Source organism: Elephantulus edwardii, unplaced genomic scaffold (genome assembly GCF_000299155.1).
Source record: "Elephantulus edwardii isolate Elephantulus edwardi_28Jun2011 unplaced genomic scaffold, EleEdw1.0 scaffold00250, whole genome shotgun sequence".
NCBI classification, from domain to species: domain Eukaryota; kingdom Metazoa; phylum Chordata; class Mammalia; order Macroscelidea; family Macroscelididae; genus Elephantulus; species Elephantulus edwardii.
The window spans coordinates 3806936-3826566 of record NW_006400000.1 but is presented as its reverse complement, the minus strand read 5'-3'; the positions used below and the strand labels follow the sequence as shown (position 1 = coordinate 3826566).

The window sequence follows — 19631 nt, the reverse complement described above, 5'->3', positions numbered from 1 at the left end:
TACAATCCTTCCCCATACATGTGAAGCAATTGAAAATACCATGACTTGGGTCAGTTGCATCTTGGACTTTGAAGGGATATCCTTGCTTTTTTTATTTCCATTCATTCACTGTTGCACTTTTCTCCCTGCCCACCCCTCCCCCTCCAGTTCGATAGCCTTGCTTTTTAAAGGTTACCCCTTATAGCCAGGAATGCAGCAGGTTTAAAAACAGACCTACTTGGATGTGAGAATCAACCCATTGTTAGATTGTGAGGACTTGGGGCATATTGTGAGTTTATCGGAGCAAACACGCGGGTGTGTATTTGCAAGGGTCGACATTTGAGACTGAGGTCGAGTTTATAGGAAGAAGTGCTTTGATTTAGAGGCAGCCTCGTGAAGGAGGATACCAAGCAACAAAACATGGTACTGGAGATTCCAAACTCCATGCCTACCAACAAGATGCCTTCCATACATCTTCTCCTCCCTACAATGAAGGCTGAGCATCACAGCCAATGCTTCTCACCATCACAGAGCCTGGGCCTTGACTGGCCTTCCCTGTACCTGTCTCCTTTCAGTGTCCACTTCTTTAAGCTTTCTTTTTCCATCCACAGGTAATGGCTCCTTTGCCTGAGTTACAAAATGCCCAGCCAAACCCCATTGAAGAGGCCTCAAGTCAGCAGACTGAGACCAGCAAAAGTGAGTAGGGATTATTCACCTTGGGGACTGGGTTCCTCTTTGGGGGTGGGGAGCGGGGCGATACCAGGAGGGTCAGGTCTGACTCCCATGTCTTATTTGGACAGATACCCTCCAGGTAGAAATTCCGATTTCCTGCTCCAAGACTCTGGAAGAGCCTGCAGAGGTGGAAGACCCCTGGGAACTGCCCGCCCTCAAGGACACAGGCATCAAGTGGTCAGGTAGAAATAAGGACTTCTCGTTTAAGAGGACGGGATGGGACAGGGACAGGCTGTCATGAGCATTGTCATTACCGGTGTTACTCATTCACCCATTCACTGCCATTTAGTTGGAACCAACCCATAGCTGACTCTTGAGCAGGTTTCCAAGGCTGTAAATCGCACGGGAGGAGACTGTCTTTGTCCTGCGGAGCTGCATGTGGTTTCGAACCACTGAACCACTGAAGTGATACTGCCTTTGAGTTAAGAGTACAATTCTGTAAGAACTGTGCCAATGTCCATCCCTTCTCTAAAGTCCTGCCAAGGATGCTGCCTGACTGCCAGCATGTTGTTAGGGGCACCTTTGTTCCTGCAAATTTATCATGCAACACTGGGGTTATGGCAGGATCACTGCATGCCAAACACACTCTGGGTACTGTTAGGGTGCTGTGGGCATAGTGAGCTCATAAAATCCCTGAGTTAGCATCAGGAAGAGTCAGGAATGTGTTCAACCTCCATGGAAAACTCAGACCTCAGATCTCATGGAGACACCTCGTCCACATGCTTCAAGCCCGGCATGACCTTGAACCTGCAGAAGGGGGACCTTGATTCCTGGCACCTTTGCCAGAAGATAAAATTGAACACAGGCCTGTGCAATCAGGATAGCTAAGGGGCAAATAATGCTGCATTGCTGTGCCCTCTACAGGGCACAGGCCATGTCTGTGGCCCTGGGAGAGAGGGAAACTCAGATGAGGAAGAAGAGAGAGAATGGAGGCAGGGAAGTTCGGAATCCAGAAGAAGTAAATCCAAACCCTCTGCTGTTTTCATTCTTAGTGATCCTGCATCCGGAAGCTGTGTGTCTTTACAGGTGGAAACAGTCCATCTTTCTCCCTGAGAGTTGTTAAAATAAGCCTGTAGATACTACTGAGGCAAGGCCTTGAGAGACGATGGGAGGGTGCTGAGGGAGGGAACACACACACACACACACACACACACACACACACACACCCCTTTACAATTAACTGGAGATGATGGATCCTCCCAGCACGGGACGAGGGCCTCCAGGCAGGTCCTCCATGGTTGCTCCCATCAAGCCACATTCTAGCCAATGCTCCCTGTGCCATTATCTCTGATCCAGCACTTAGTAGATGCGAGGTGTTCCTGTCTGCCTCACTCAGCCAGTGCTGGTCAGCTGGGTATGGAGCGTGCTTTACTCCAGGTTGAATGTAGCCTCCTGCTCCATCAGAGACACTTTATCAGAGGTTTGATTCTTTTTGAAAGAACCATCACCCAACCACTTAGGAATCTGCAGAAACCTCAGTCTTTCAGAGAGTAACAGCCTTGGTGTTTTTCTTTTGTTTTAACCCAGAGAGAGATACCAAAGGGAAGATCCTCTGTGTATTTCAAGGGATTGGAAAGTTCATTCTCCTTCTGGGATTTCTCTACATGTTCGTGTGCTCCTTGGACATTCTCAGCAGTGCCTTCCAGCTGCTTGGAGGTAAGGAGGGAAGTGGATGGGGGGGTCTCACTGAATTGGGTTCAGAAGGAACGAGATACTGAAGATCACTCCTTGCTTGACATCCCTTGTTCTCCCTTCTTGGGGGCAAGGTACACTCGTTGCAGAGCACGATATTGGTGGCCAACACTTCTGGTCCCTGGTCCATCAGTGGATGTCTTCACTCTGCCCTGTGTGATCTTAGAGACATCACACTATCTTTCTCTGCCTCAGTTTTCTTTATGGGCTTGATGGTCTTGGAGGAACTCAACTTCCACAAGTCTATGAATTTCAAGTCTGTAAAGCAGACTGCTTTATCCTTTTGCCATCAAGCTGCTGGTGGGCTCAAAATCTTTGGTTATCAGCCAAGGACATTCACCAATAGGTTTATATGATGAACTGGGGCTGGAGTAAGATGAAGAGTCTCTCTGAGGAAAGGAATCCTCTGAGTTGGACTGTTACAGAGACACAGAAGAGGAATTAGGAAGTAGGCCCCCCAGCATTCCCTCCCTCAACCAAGTAGAGAATGGATGTGATCAGAGAAAGCTAGAGGCGAGTTTGCTGAGGGTGTCCAAATCCTCTGGTTAAAGGATGAGTGATGGAGATGATGCTGGTGGGTGGGGAGCTAAGTCAGAAGGGGTGACAAGAGGACACGCAGGAGCTTAGGTTTCTTCTGGAGGCTGATCAGCATCAGGTAGAAGCATGGAGTTCACAGGGAGGGAGACTGGGCTCCCCGAGCCTATAGCTAGCCAGCCTGGCGTGGAGCCCCCTGTGACCCAGCTCCTGTGAACCAATTCTCATGTGGTTGTGTTTGTTTCCAGGAAAGACAGCCGGGAAGTTCTTCAGTAATAATTCTCTGCTGTCCAACCCCGTGGCCGGGCTGATGATCGGGGTGCTGGTGACCGTCATCGTGCAGAGCTCCAGCACCACCACATCCATCGCTGTCAGCATGGTGGCCTCCTCACGTGAGTCTGGGGATCCGTGAGCCCCTGTCTCTAAAAACTGGGGATTGTGTTTCTGGGAACCCATCTTACAGACGTTTCCCTGCACATCTGGAAAGCCTGGTATTTATATCTTATGTATTCTTTAAATATGTAGCCCTTGTCTTTGTCTATCTAGGATGTGCTCCACATCTGATCTCAGAAAACCCTCCTGTCTCCTTTTTAATGAGTCAGACTGCCCTCGTGCTTGAGGATTTGGCTATAAATTCTATGCAAAATTCAATTGCTGCCAGCCACAAGCATCTTTTACATTTTAAAAAACGAATTTAAGTGTAAAATATTCCCCACCTGCAATGGCTACCTTTTGATTGTTCAGTAGCCACGTGAAACCTTTGTAGAAACCACTGTAGAAAATTCACTTGCAGCTGCTGCTCAGAGCTACAGAGTTGTCTATCACTCATCGGGACCGTAGCGAGCTCTGGTGACTTGAGGCGAAAGTTGTGCTATTAGCCCAAAGGCTGGCCATTGAAAGCCACTAGCTACTTGAGAGAAAGATAGGCAGTCTTCTGCTGTGCAATTCACTGCCTCTGAAGACCCACTCGAGGGTCAGCTATGAGTTGGTTCAGACTCCAGGGTGCAACATCACATAAGCAACAGGGTGGCCCTGCAGCCCCTGACAGTGACCTTGCCCTCAACTGCACTGTCCTCACCATCTCCTCCATTCTGACTCTGGGGACTTAATTCAGATCACCCACATGGAAGGAGAGTACTGAAGAGCTCGTAGGCTGCCAGAAATAAAAACAGTTATGTCCTGGAACAGGGGCTGCCAGAGACAAAGATGATAAAGCTTCATCTCACATATTTAGGGCGTGTTGCTAGGAGAGACACTGGAGAGTGACAGCCACTTCCATGCTTGGAAAGGTGGGGGGTGGACAGTAAAAGAGAGGAAGACCCTCAACCAGGTGGCTCGACACAGTGACTGCAGGGGTCGGATCTGTTCCTAGGGTCGGTATGAGTCATACTCGACAGCACCATGGGGAGCTGTCATGGAACAGCATGGAAGGGGAGCTTTCTACCCCCTGAACCACCACCTCCCTCTTTCTGAACTTTCTCACTCCTCCTCGCAGTGTTGACCGTGCGTGCCGCCATCCCCATCATCATGGGCGCCAACATCGGAACCTCCATCACCAACACCCTCGTGGCGCTCTTGCAAGCTGGAGACCGGAACGAATTCCGGAGGTAGGGGGCTCCCACTCAGTCTTTGCCCATTGGGACTTGTGTTTAGGGATTGTATTCATTTACAGAAACATATTACTGGGAGTTGAGGTCACTTAGAACTAACAATAGCCCTGGATGTCAACATCCTTATCTACACAGCGTGGCTAAGAAGTCTCTCTGTTACTGACCTATGGATGTTTATGTATAATCACCTATGGATGTTTAGCAAGATGTGCTTAGCGAGCAGAGAGGCTTCCAGGTTCAGCTCTAAGAATGCCTGCTGTGTGGCATGCCAGGCAAGGTCCCTTGTAGGTTGAAGTAATTATAACAACCGTTTTGGGCCAGCCTTGCCACTTTTTGTTTTCATTCTTTGCTTTCATGACTATAAAAGGCAAAAGAGAGCTTTTGTGGCTGCATCGGATGTGTGCATAGGGAATTCTGAATACAGGCCAAAGGAGCTCAAATTTTCATCCAAAATATTTAATGTGGAAATTGAGCATATTTTGGAGTCTAACTGGTGATGGGATTTTATCAGAGCTTAATAAAATATACATGAAGAGCCATGAGCAGAGCCGACCTGGAGTACAATGGTGTTACTGTCATGGCATTAACTCTGGGAGGGTTAGGGAAACTGCAAAAGACATACACTGTATCTCATACTTGAGCCCAAGTCACTGAGTGGGACCAGAGACGTGTATCCTCATCACCATCCAAATCTTGGAGAACTTTCTCAGTCCCAGTTAGTGTCCTGATTGGTGCTTTTAGTCCTTTTGTCATCAAAATTAACACAGAATATACACCAATAGTTCAACCAATTTCTATGTCCATCTGTGAATGTGGAGTGAAGTTCAAAGTGACTTCACTGCGGGTCATCGAGTTGAAGCTGACCCTCCAGCAGATTTTTAGAGGCAGATAACTAGACAGGAGGAGATTGCCTACCTTTCTCCTCAGAGCTGCTGGTGGATTTGAACCGTGTGACTTTCATGTTTCAGTGTAGCTTCCTTGGTGGGGTCTTAATCCAGGGCTTCCCCTCTCTCATTAAATCCCGGATCCTTTCTAATTTCCACTAATTTTTTACTCCAGATAGCCTTTGCTTTGAGATAGGAAAACATGAGATCTATCAGGGATAACTTATGGGCCTTCTCAGAGTGGTTCAGATGTCTTTCCTATGAAGACTACTCATGTGCAATTCTCCAAAGCAGTTTTGTTCTTACTTTGGTTGGTGTTAAATGTTAATAAAGTAATCGCACCCACTGCGGGGCTTTTTAAAGTATGAAGATGAGAGACACGTGTACATTTATAGTCCTGTGGATGGTAGCAATGACAATACTAGCAATGACCTCCAAGATGGTGCACACTTGCTTTTGACTAATCTGGCTTCTGGTTTGTAGGGCTTTTGCGGGGGCCATCATCCACGATTTCTTCAACTGTCTCTCCGTACTGGTGATCCTGCCCATCGAGTCTGTCACCCATTTCCTGGAGCGCCTCACCAGTTTTGTGGTCCACTCCTTCCCCTTCAGGAATGGAGAGGAAAACCCAGAATTTCTGAAAGTCATTACAGCCCCCTTGACAAATTTCATTATCCAGGTAAGAGGGGCCTCCCTTCAGAGTGGCAGAGACGCTTGCCCTCAGCCCTAACCATGAACTTAGTGAAATCAAGTGAAGGGATGGGCATATGCCTGTGAACTCTACCCACTCCTCTCCAAGGGAGGTGGGACTTTAGGGGGGGAGACCCAAGGAAAAGTAATTAGCTCTTCTTAACTTTTACACTTCTATCATCTTTATTCTGAGGGGGGGAGAAATGCTTTCAGTTTGGATTTTTGGTGTTTTTTAAAAAATAAGGTAAAAAAAGTGAAAAAAGTTACATTCCCAAAGGAACTGACCTTCCTTGTAAGTATCTGGAGGTACTAGCAAAGGACATGCTATTAGTGAAGACTTAGAAAGCCAAACCAAATCAAAATCAGCAGTCAAGTCATGTAGAAACTGTCAAGACAATTGCTAAGCTTTCCTTTGAAGTACCTGCAGGTGGGCTTGAATGTATTAGTTTGCCCTAAGAGCTGTGGGCTAGCCACAAGTGGACTCAACCCTCTGTCACTAGTTGTTAGCTGCAATTGTCTGGGGGCCACAGACTCACAGTTACTTCATGCATTTTGGGAACAACTCCTGTGACTCTTTACTTGGTGAATAAAGAGTTGCACTGCCAACCTGAAAGTAGACAGTTGGAATCCACCAACTGGTCCACAGGAGAAAGATGGGCAGCCTCTTCTCCTGTGATTTACAGCCTCTGAAAAGCCCCTGGAGGCTCAGATACGGGTCAGTTAGTTCCGACTTGATGGCAATGATTTAGAATTTGAGATATTTGCAAATAGACTACCAGAACTTCCTTGTCCATCTTACACCAAAAGTGCAACATGAAAACCTAGGTAGACAGTGGCTGCACAGGTGAATTACGTGGAAATCAAACCGTGTTCTTTAGTATGGGAAAGCATTCTACCATTGAACCACTGATGCCTCAGTAGAATCTTTTTCATGTTACTTAAATGAAATTAGTCTTCGGGGATTTTTCCTGGGGCCTTGCCCTATCATGTACTCATCCAGCCCTCAACACACTCCACTGGTTCACACAAATCATTCAGCAGTTGTGCATTTATCTCAGCCAGCTATCCTGTAGGCACTGGGCCCCACCCAGGAGATGCAGGATCAGTAAGTTAATATCCTCAGAACCTTACTAACCGCAACCTCCTCTTTTTATGATTGCCTTTCTCAGTTGGATAAGAACGTGATCCACAATATTGCAATGAATGATGAAGCTGCCTACAACAAGAGTCTGGTCAAGATCTGGTGCAAGACTCTCACCAATGTGGTACGTTTCTAAGACTGCTGGAGGCATTTATTCAAACCAGAGGGGATGGGAGAATAGACCAGAATTAATACCTGAAAAGTATCAGGTATTGGCTGGGCTGGTTTGACCAGGCAAAGAGATAGATGGGACAGACAGGAGTTGCACCTCTGATCCCGTTATCGAGTGACAAATGGAAACACGCTCATCACCTTCGGGTGCTGGCCCCACTATATCCGATGAACCTGGTGACCCTGCTTTGCGACAGGGCTATATATGACTTGTCCTTGCCTGTGGCTCATGGCACATGGGTGTTTTTGAAATGCTGTAACTTTTGAGATTATAACGGCCTGGAGCAAGGCAGATCTGGTGAGCAGGGTGCAGGTCAGGACATAGGTTTGATATGAGTCATTGGTGACTAATAGCAACATCAAGACTGGAGATGGGGGAAAAATACAGGAGGTAGATAGAAAGGCTGTTTTACCTGTCCCAATTTGGTTCTAGGACATTACAAATAAGGCTAAAGTAGCAACTAAAGCAGGAGAAATCAGCTAGCTTCAATGAGATGATTTCATCAAGGCTCAAAATCTTACCTTGTATTTGTAACTGTAACAATGGGCTCAAGTATATCAGAGCTTATGAGGATGGCACCGGATCAGGCAAGGCTCAGATCCATTATTTATAGGGTTGCTATGAGTTGTAGTGGACTGGATGGCACCTACCAACATTTATAACATGGCACCTTTGACGTGACAACAGCAAGTTCATGAAACAAGCAATAAAAGTGAACTTGTACAATGTCTCCCTGGTTCTCTACCTTTCCTCACCAAAAGTGAATGTTAGGGATCTCACAATGTCTTATGTCTTCTGTCTAGACTCAGATGAATGTCACCGTCCCCTCGCCTGAGAACTGCACATCCACTGACCTCTGTTTCTCGGATGGCCTCCAACACTGGACGACCACCAACGTGACCTTCAAACAGAACATTGACAAATGTGAGTGCAACTCAGCAGGGCATTGGCCGCTGAGACTGTCAGGCTAGCCAGTGTTTCCTAGCTCTGTGGAGCAGGTAAATGAAAGGAAGGGCAGTAAGCTTCTTTAAATGTGTTGGGACTTGGTGAGTTTAGTGAAAAGGGACAAAACTGAAACTTGAAACCTTGGACTCCTGCCAACTATTTATACTATTATACTGCTAACTATATAACTATTTAGCTATTAGCTATAGTTAAAATAGTTTAAGGGGTGTTGATCCAGGTTCCATGGCTCTGGAAAGTCTAGATTCCATGATAATTAGAAAGCCTGCCTAGGCATGCATATGTCACATTATTTTCTCACTCACTACAACATGACCTTGCAGCCAGACTTAGCTCCAATGGAAACTGAAAATAGGGTCTTTATTTCTATGCTGTCATGTGTTGAAGCCAACAACTTATATTGCTATGAGGGGCATTGAATGAATGTCAGCATGCAGCCATGAGTGATTTCTGTCCTCCTGACAAAAGTTTTCTGTTTGTTGTGATCTCTGCAGGTCATCACATCTTTGTGGATTTCCACCTCCCGGATTATGTCATTGGCACCATCCTGCTGATAATCTCCTTGATCGTCTTATGTACTTGCCTGGTCATGATTGTCAAGGTTCTCAACTCTGTGCTCAAGGGGAAGGTTGCCTTTGTCATCAAGAAAACCATCAACACTGGTAGGCTTTCCGACTCCCATCCTGGGATTTCTTGGGCCCTCCCTTAACAGGATCTTGATTCCCATTGAGTATTACCATCTTCATGGCTTTAAGTAATTACATTAGCATGCTAGTACCTCTTAAACTTTTCCTTGGGAGTGGACCTTGGGAGCAGGCACAGAGACCCATGTGCTCTTTCCTGGCTGGGTTTCTATGTGAGCAAGCCTTTACTGGGTCCACTGGGACCCTAAAAAGTAAATAAGTGCCCACTTGGCCCTCACTTTCATTACTCTTGAGGAGATGTGCTGGATAAATACATCAGCATCTAGAAGCAGCCAGTGAGACAACTGGCCAGGAGGAGCTTGTGATTTCAATGCCATCACCACTTGGTGAAAGAGTGCAGACCAGAAAACTCTCCTGTGTTGCCATGGATAGATTAGGTGATGCAGGGAACCTTCCTGAGTGGAGGGCCCTGATCTTACAGGAGTGGTGTGGAGGGTTCACTTGGTGGGTTTGTCTTATGCTGCCACATGTTCTCCATTCTCCTGCGGGTGAACACAAAGGTTGGAATTGAAGTAACGGGAGAGAAGGCTGGAGAGAGAGTGATTGAAAGTGCAGCAAGCAATTTATGGAAGGGTGTTTGTCATAACTGTCATAACAAGCCGCCCACTTCATGTAAATGGAGTATAATCAGAAAGTGACATGGCATGGTGGAGAGGTGGTCTTCTCAACCTAAATCCCTCGACTAGCTTCCCTGGATCACCAGTGCACCCTCCACACGGCACTTTTCCTAAGAGGATGTGAAAAGACCTGTTTTCCCTTCTGTCTTCCAGATTTCTCCTACCCCTTTACCTGGCTAGCTGGCTACCTGGCCATCCTGGTGGGGGCAGCCATGACCTTCATTGTGCAGAGCAGCTCCGTGTTCACATCTGCCCTGACCCCGCTGATTGGTGAGTTCTTCCTCTCCTCCTCTTCTCCCTTCAGCTGTCATTGCCATCTTCCATCCTTTCTTGGGACTGAGGTTATCTATTTGTGTTCTCCCCAGGCATCGGAGTGATAAGCATTGAGAGGGCGTACCCACTCACTCTCGGAGCCAACATTGGCACGACCACCACTGCCATCCTGGCCGCCTTAGCCAGCCCAGGGAAGAGTTTCAAGAGTTCCATCCAGGTCAGGACAAGCTGCATGGAGCAAGGGCTGGGCGGAGCAAGGGAGGAAGTGGGAGGGTTGGGGGTGGGGAGGGCAGGGTTATAACCCTGTGCATCCGTTAGTCTTATAAGCTCGTGGTTTCTAAGTCAGACTTTGGGAGAACAGGATTAAGTGTGAACAGAATGAACATTGCACTGGCATAGATGAAGGAAAGAACTGTATAATAGGCATATGTGATGAGGTATTATAGGTACAACAATAGCCCAGAATAAGAGGTACATTGCAAAGAGGACTGAGAGAAGGGAGGTAGTTGTGTAATAACGAATATTAAAAGCAAACCAACAATGAAAGTGGGAGAAGGAGGGGAAAGAGAAGGAGAAAGGAAGGTACAAATGTGCAACAGTGAAGGAATGAAACTTTTCTGTAAACTTTCATTACAATCACAATTAAAATAAAAATTTTATGCTGGGGGAGGAGTCAGGCTTTGGAAACTTAGCTTTGTCTTGTGATGGTGCCTCTGTTCCCCTCATCAAATGGGGTAGATTCCATTTCACGGGGGCATCTTTTTTAGTAAGTTTGCCTCCCTTCCTGACAGGGTGGCCTTTTGCTCCCCCCCCTCCCGATTTCAACCATACAACAGACCTGCAAGTTCACTTGCCCAACCCTTGTGTTTCAGATCGCCCTGTGCCACTTCTTCTTCAACATCTGTGGCATCTTGATGTGGTACCCGATCCCGGTCACCCGCCTGCCCATCCTCCTGGCCAAGGCTCTGGGCAACACCTGCTCCAAATACCGTTGGTTCGCCATCTTCTACCTGGTCGTCTTCTTCTTCCTGTTCCCACTGACCGTGTTCAGCCTGTCCCTGCTGGGCTGGCCAGTGCTGATGGGTGTGGGTGTGCCCATCGTCTTGCTGCTGCTCCTGGTGGTCTTGCTCCGGGTCCTTCAGGTGCGCTGCCCTCACGTGCTGCCCATCAAGCTGCAGACCTGGGCCTTCCTGCCACTCTGCATGCGCTCGCTGAAGCCCTGGGACAGCGTGGTCACCCAGCTCACCAGCTGCTACCAACAGTGCTGCTGCTGCTGCTCCTTGTGCCGCGTGTGCTGCCGCCTGTGCTGTCCGGGCTGCTGCCTCTGCAGCAAGTGCTGTAAGGATGATGCAGAGGACGCCACGGTCACCGCCGTCATGAAGGTCATTGACAACAAACCTAAAGTGGTAAAAACAACATAACATATCACGCCTTGTAGAGAGGTGTGTGGAGAGGCCTTCCGAGTACTACACCCTGTCGGAGGCCTTTCACCAAGGCACAGAGATGACATCGGGCTGTTCATCTCCCCTTAGCCCGGTACACCCCATGCATGCATGGTGGTTTCAGAAAATAAAAACACAAAAACAAAAACACCAAAAACCTGCCAAGGGAGAATGAATGTATGGGAACTTTCCATAGATGTGTAAGTCACAATGTCCATTTCTACATATAAACGCATGCATGTACCCACATCTGTCTCTGTCTTTGCTGTGGTCAAACTCATTTGTATCTAAGTGGTGGTTCAAGGACAGTCAGTCCCAGGCCTCTCTTCTATCAGCCCAGAAGATCGCAGGTGTGGGTATTGGGTGGGTATGTCCTGAGGGATGCATCGACCAGGCGACTACATCAAGGGGCTCACATGTTTCAGAGACAGTAAGGATGGTCCAGAATAGGACAGGATTCAGGTCTGTTCAGAGGGTCAAAAGGGAGCTCCCCCACCAGATACAGACATCACCCTCCGCATCCCAACATCACCATCTTAACAGGTTAATGATACCCAACTGTGCCCTCCTGGCCCTTTACCTTGTAGATAGCATCTCCCCAGCTGAGCCACGTATACTCTATGTATTTATAGTTGCACACCCGTACAGCAACTTCATAATTTATATGGTAAACTGCCAGAATGGTCTGTGTGTTATAGCGCTCTTCAGAGACTGCAAAGGAAAGGAAGCAAACGTGTCTTTGTATATTTTTGTGACACGGTCTTTTCAACATGCCTCTCCTGTGTCACACACTTTGTAAATACATACGTTAAACATAGGCTGGGGCATTGCTGCCTTAGTAGCTTTAAAATCTTTCAGAGTGGCAGCTGATAGTCCAACCTCTGGCCTTATGGTTGACAGTGCAACACATAACATCATGCCACCAGAGCTCTGGACCAGGAAATAGGAACCTGGATTTAGTTCCCAAAATGATGGCATTCCCTCACTTTACTCACCACTGTTGGTCCTACAGTTTTCAGATGCCAGACCGATTTTATCTTACTTGGCCCCACAATCAAGATACTTGGTACTAGCAGTCAGGAGATGTGGGTGATATTGCACCAAGAAACTTTGGGAAGGGGTCTCAATTATTCAGGAGCAGTGACGTCAGTTTGGGGAATAAGGTGCACCTGATTTAGGGCATGGTCTTTTTAGACACTTGCTGTGTGTCTGATACCTGGAAAATAAGGATGACTGAAGATGCTTTTGAACTGGGGTGTTGGAGAAAGCGCTGAATATCCCATGGACTGCCAAAAGAATGAACAAGAATGAAGATGCTGTCGAGTTGAGTACAACCCATAGAAAACAACAGATCTGCACCCCTGTCCTATCTTGTGCCACCTTCACATTTCTTGACAAATTTGATGTCATCCATTCAACTGTGACTCAGTGGCCTTATGAGCAACGAAACCATCCTGCCCCATCCTCATAAATCGCCAACGTGCATGAGTCCATTTTTAGCCGTATGTCAATAATCCATTTTGCTTTCATAACACAAGGTCTTTCACCAAGGACTAGCCCCTTTTATCCTCAACATACGTGAGATTAAGTTCCACCTAACCCATGGCCACTGACAGACCTGTGTGTGTGGGGCAGGGAGAGGGTTTGTTCAAAAAGTACAGCGAAAGTCCTATCCTTCCACACTTTTGACAAGGTTGCTTTTGTTTTCCACTCAAAGGGAAATGAAAAGTAATTCTAAATATATATTAAAATATATTAGCTTGAATTTGATAATTCATCTTTATATTGTGCAATGTCAGTTTTCAATGCAACTTAAAAAAAGGCAGATACAAGAGTAGAATCCAGACCACCAAATGATTACCAGCTAACGTTGAGTTGAATCATTTTGTGGTGACCCGATGGGTATCAGAGTAGGATTTCAGTGACTGATTTTTCAAAAGCAGGTCAGCAGACCTTTCTTTTGAGACACCTTGAGGAGACTAAAATCTCAAAGTTTTTGCTTAGTGTCTCAATGAGGTAACAGTTCACACCACCCAGAAACTGCCAGAAATTCAAGCTAGATTCAGAAGATGTAGAAAGAGGGATGCTGTCTCGCTCTGATTACAAAGTCTGACCTTGTCTTCACAATCTTAGCCTTAACTATAGGTTTTCTTTGCCATAAAAAGATATATGAATGGCTTATAGTCCTTCTGAATACCTTCATGCACTGAAGTCGGCCATTCCTTAATATTTTCCTCTCTACTCCCTTGCCGATCTGTGGCTCTCACCTGTGACACTGTCTACTGAAGTGGCCCAGCTTTCCACAGCGGAAGCAATTCTGACCTCCTTTATTACCTTTGGGTGGCACTGTATATTAGTAAGACTTCCTTTTCCTGACACAGGCCTTAAACTGGCAGCAATAGCTGCCCCAATAATTTTGGCCATTCTCTGGTCTTTTCTCTTCCCTCTAGATCCCAGTTGTTAAAAGAGGGAAAAATTTAAACAAATTTAAAGTAATTTTGAACATTATAATCTTTTAAGCTTAAGGCTAGAAGAAGTATTAACAATATCATTTCCAATCCAGAGATACATGTTCCAATGCAGTTCCTATAAGAGGAATGTTGTAAATGTGGATACATTTCCCCATTCCTCTTCCATGCCACGATATAGTGTTATTAGCTTGAGCAGTTATAAATCCATTGCCATCTTTACTCTAACTTAATTCTTTTTTTAAAAAAAAATTAAATTTATCATTAATTTCAATGAAAATTTACAGAGGCTTTGGATTTCCATTCATTGTTGCACATTTGTCCCGTCCCAAGGCTCCCACCCTCCAGCCCCAGAACACTACCCTCTTGGAAAAGTAAAAGAAAAAATTCTTTCATTGTTTTACAAACCCTCCCCCAGGTCCACTCCACCATGTAGCCATCGCTCTAGACTCCTGTCATGACCTAATCACATCTCTTTTGAACAGTTCTCTCCCTCCCTGTTTCAGTGCATTATACATTTTTGAACTCATCTTACTCAGTCTCTCCCCAACCCCAAGGTCAGTCCCGTTCTACAACAGTGGCACCATGCAATATTTGTCCTTTTGTGACTGGGACATTTCAATCAGCATATTGTTCTCCAGAGTCAACCATTTTGAATAATATTGCATGAGTTCCTTGTTTTTGAATGCAGCATAGTATTCAATTGTGCGAATATACCACAGCTTCTCTATCCATTCGTTTGTTGATGGACACTTAGGTTGTTTCCAACTCCTTGCTATTGTGAACAAAGCTGCAATAAACATGGGTGTGCATATATCTGCTTGGATGTCAGTTATGGTCTCTTCAGGGTATATTCCCAGTAGTGGAACTGCTGGGTCAAATGGTATCTCTATTTGCAACTTTTTGAGAAAGCGCCATACTTCTTTCCACAGGGGTTGCACCATATTACACTCCCACCAAAAGTGAATAAGGGTTCCAGTTTCTCCACAACTATTTCTGAATAGTCTCAGTTATCCTCTATTTTTAACCAGAGCATAATGGAAGTCCTTTGTGTCTTTTCTAAAGTCTCTGAAGACTTCAATTATATTTTTGGGATATTTTCTCTTTCTCACTCTGTTCTCTCTACTCCCTCAATGCATGTCTATTTGTTTTCTTTTTGCATTTTTACCCCTTTTCCTCAAGTCATCCTTGGATTTTTATTTACACATATGCATGACATCTTGGAAACTGACTGAAGGCAGCATGTGTGAAGGGGTAGGGTGCATGGAATGATAGTCTTTGCCATGTGGTCATCAAAAGGGAGCAGGTAATCAGACAGGGAATTTCCAAATGTCAATATCTGGAGGCTGTGTTTTTCCCCCCTGATGTAATCTGAGAAGATAAAGGGGATGAGCATGGATTTGGCTGCCATGTTACTTGTGGTTGAGTCAAGGAAAGAGAGTGGGGACTCCCATTACCCACTGTATACATTGTTCCTAAATCATCCTCCCTTTTATGTTTTTTCTCTGATTTTTAGCATACATCTAGAGTTTTATCAATGAGGAAAGGGGCTGAAATTCTGTCTTAGGATAAAAATGGACATAGCACTCTTTGCAGTTACTGTCATCAAATAAGGAGTCAGTTCCTCTATTTTTTAATCCTTGGGACTTGCTTTGACCACTCAATGCAGTAAATGTGGCATCAAGTGATGTCCAAGTCTCAACTTTAATATCTTTTGTAAATTTGACTCCTGATCCTTTTCCAGCTGTTGTTGAGTTGATCACAGCTCATAGTGTCTCTGTGAACAACAGATCTGAGTCTTGCTCTATGCTGCATTATTCTCATCATCTCTGATACACTGAAGTCCTGAGGATTTTCCTCTCTCTCTATGAAACTCCACCTTTCCCAGTATGATGACTTCTAATGACTGATGCCTCTTAACTACTTCCTCAAAGTATATGAGAGGAAGCTTCACCACCCTTGCCTGTAAGGAGCACCCTGGTTGCACTTCTGCCAAGACAGATTTGTTTGTCTTTTTTGCAGCCTGTGGGTTATTCAGTACTCTTTGACAACATCACAAATCAAACTGATTCTTCTGTCACCCTTATTCATTGCTCAACTTTCAGATGTATAGGAAGTTGAAAAGATCATGGCTTGGTTCAGATGCACCTTAGCCTTTAAGCTGACATCCTTGCTCTTTAGCACTTTAGATTAGTCCTTGACGGTAGATCTTCCCCAGGGTAAGATGTCTTTTGATTTCTTAACTTCTGATACAATGGGTACTATAGATCCACGTAACATGAAATTAATGGAAATTTCAATCTTTTATCCTATCATGTTGCTGTCTATTGATAGTCCACTGGTGAGGACTTTTGTTTTCTTGATATTGAGATACAATCCATATTGAAGGTTGTAATATTTGATCTCTGCAGCAAGTGCTTCTAGTCTTCTTACCTTTTAAAAAACAAGATTGTGTCATTTGCATAATCCAGATTGGTTTTATTTTCTGCTACTGTGCTGTTTTTTTTGTTATATACCATCAGAGCTATATACTCATAGCTGACCCTCCAGTGGGTTTTCCAAGGTTGTAAATCTCATGGTAGGAAAAATGCCTATCTTTCTCTCTTGAGAAGCTGGTGCATTTGAACTGTATGCCTTTGAGTTGGCAGTACAACGCCTTACCACTAGGCCACCAGGACATCTGCACCTGTTGAGACCTGAAACCAGCTATCTCAAGCAAAAGAGACCATATGAGGTTGACAGATCTAGACACCACTCAGCATATGCCCAGATATGTAAGTGAGGTCCTCTTACACTATTCAGTCCCTTTCTCATTGCAAGGGAGGCCAAAGACAAACTATTTAGAAAAGTTCAATACAATTTTTGACCCACCCAGACTGAGCAAATAAGAAGGTAGTTGTTTTAAGACACTATGCTTTGATGTGAAGTGCTTGCTTCATAAGGTAAAACACTGCAGCCTTAAATATTATTGAAGTTTAACATCAAGAAAACAAGGATTCATAGAGGGGCCCTTTCCACAGGAGGGCATGGGAAAGACTATTCACAAGGAAAGCTGGGGAAACTCCGGTCTTCCGCCACCATCTTGCTTTCCTGTCACCCGGCCGTGACTGTGGGTTGGGACGATCTTGAGCCATGAAGCTGCTAACCAGAGCCGGGAACCCTCTCGTGATTTTATTCCCTCAAAGTTGCTCCCAGAGTCAAAGCCGCAGCTGCCCCCGGAGGAGCGCTTCCTCCACCTCAGGACCTCGAGTTTACCAAACTACCAAATGGTTTAGTGATTGGCTCCCTGGAAAACTATGCCCCCGCCTCAAGAATTGCCTTGTTTATTAAAGCTGGCATTAGGAATGAGGACTCCAACAGTTTGGGAACCTCTCATCTGCTTCATCTTGCATCCAGTTTAATGACAAAAAAAGGAGCATCATCTTTCAAGATAACTCGTGGACTTGAAGCAGTTGGTGGTAGCTTAAGTGTCACTACAACAAGGGAACACATGGCTTACATTGTGAAAGGCCTGCAGGATGATGGTGATATTCTAATGGAGTTCCTGCTCAATGTCACCACAGCACTGGGACGTAGCTGCTCTTCAGTCTCAGGTAAAGATTGACAAAGCTGTGGCTTTCCAGAATCTACAGACTCATGTCACTGAGAATTTACATGCAGCAGCTTACCGGAATGCCTTGGCTAATTCTTTATATTTTCCTGATTATAGGATTGGAAAGGTGACATCAGAGGAGTTACATTTCTTTGTTCAGAACCACTTTACAAGTGCAAGAATGGCTTTGATTGGACTTGGTATGAGTCACCCTGTGCTAAAGCAAGTTGCTGAACAGTTTCTCAACATGAGAGGTGGTTTAGGTTTATCTGGGGCAAAGACCGTGTATCGTGGAGGTGAAATTTGAGAGCAGAACGGAGACAGCCTGGTCCATGCTGCTCTCGTGGCAGAAAGCGCTGCCATAGGAAGTCCGGAAGCGAATGCATTCAGTATGCTTCAGCACATGCTTAGCGCAACACCTCATGTCAAGAGGGGCAGCAACCCCACCAGCTCCCTCTACCAGGCTGTTGCAAAGGGAATTAACCAGCCATTTGATGTGTCTGCTTTTAATGCGAGCTACTCAGATTCCCGGCTTTTGGGGATCTACACGATTTCACAGGCTGCAGCTGCTGGAGATGTCATCAAGGCTGCCTATGACCAAGTAAAAGCCATTGCTCAGGGAAACCTTTCGGATAGAGCCGTCCAAGCTGCCAAGAACAAGCTGAAAGCTGGATACCTAATGTTGGTGGAATCTTCCGAGGGTTTTCTGAATGAAGTCGGATTCCAGGCTCTAGTTGCTGGTTCTTACGTGCCACCAACCGCAGTCCTTCAGCAGACTGACTCAGTGACCGCTAGCGACATCAAAAATGCTGCAACGAAGTTTGTTTCCAGCAAAAAGTCAATGGCAGCAAGTGGAAATTTAGGGCATACACCTTTTGTTGATGAATTATAATAGTGAAGTCCATATTACATCAAAGAGCTGACCATTGACTCAACTCAGCAGCAGACACATCGAAGTTTAAAAAGACTCTAATATAACGTTTATCTCTTTTTTTTCCAATGAGGTAAAATATCTTAATGTATAAATGTGGGTAATTATTCCCAAATGACCCAATGTCAATAAAACATTGTTTTAAAAATAAAAAAAAATTAAAATAAACAAAGATTCTTACCACTGGGCCAACTGGCAGCATCATGATAGATAGTAAAGCAACTGAGATTGTTTTTAGTTTGCTTGGCTACACAATCAACACTCTTGGTATCAGCAGCCAGGAAATCAAGAGACGAATTGCATTGGGAAAGTCTGCTGTCAGGGACTGATGTCAGTCTGGAGACTCAGGTGCACTTGATCCAGACCATAGTCTTCACAATTGCTTGTTATGTGTCAGAAAGCTGAACAATGACTAGGGATGACAGAAAGAGTTGATGCCTTTGAGGTGTGCTGCTGGAGAAGAATATTGAATATACAGTGGACTGCTGGGAGAGCAAACAGGTTCGTCTTAGAGAGAGTGAAACTGGGCTGTTCCTTGGAGGCAAGGATTCTGAAGCTTCGTCTGGCACAGTTTGGATATGCTGCAGGGAGGGACCAGTCCTGAGAGAGAGACACTATGCTTGAGAGGGTGGAGGAACAGCACAACAGAGGAAGACCCTCAGTGAGATGCATTGCTTCAGTGGCTGAGGTAATGAGAGGAGGTGTGTCAGAGACAGTAAGGTTGGCACAGAATATAGCAGGGTTCAGAGCTCTTGTACATAGGGTCTCATTAGTCACAAACAATTTGCTGGCACAAAACAAGAGCATGATTTGAGATAGTTTGTAATGGACACTGTCATATGTTCAAAATGTAGAAAGACTTTTACTTAAATCTGATGTTGTTATCACTAAGTACCCACCACCTATTCTTTGCATAGTTCTTTGATTCAGGTCTTCCAAAGACGAAGCCTCCTGTTGCCCGCCAAGCATAATGCAGACCTGCAGGCCTACCAAAGGGTGCACTGTGTAATAATTTAGCTTCAGCTTCGTGCCATTGGTATGTCATATTAGCAGAATACATCGTCCTCCTTAGTTGCTGACTAGTGTATAGTCTGTGAGTACAGCATAATTTATGCTGCAGTAAAGTAAAATTATGCCTTCTTATTTGACGCAGGTTAATAACATAGAATCCAAAGGGGATCCTGGGACCAGCCCACTGGGCCTGAAG

General features: G+C 45.4%; 1 protein-coding gene and 1 pseudogene across 1 annotated transcript; both read left to right on the top strand.

Annotated features, from left to right (window-relative positions):
- The first annotated feature begins 593 nt into the window (after positions 1-593).
- Positions 594-11412, top strand: SLC34A2 (solute carrier family 34 (type II sodium/phosphate contransporter), member 2). Its single transcript, XM_006899267.1, is given in 12 exon segments — positions 594-688; positions 778-893; positions 2239-2367; positions 3186-3329; positions 4433-4544; positions 5915-6110; positions 7291-7386; positions 8238-8358; positions 8892-9059; positions 9872-9988; positions 10084-10208; positions 10864-11412. Coding segments are annotated over 12 exon segments (1968 nt in total).
- Positions 11413-17033: 5621 nt separating this feature from the next.
- LOC102860743 lies at positions 17034-18385 on the top strand (annotated as a pseudogene).
- The last annotated feature ends 1246 nt before the right edge of the window (positions 18386-19631 follow it).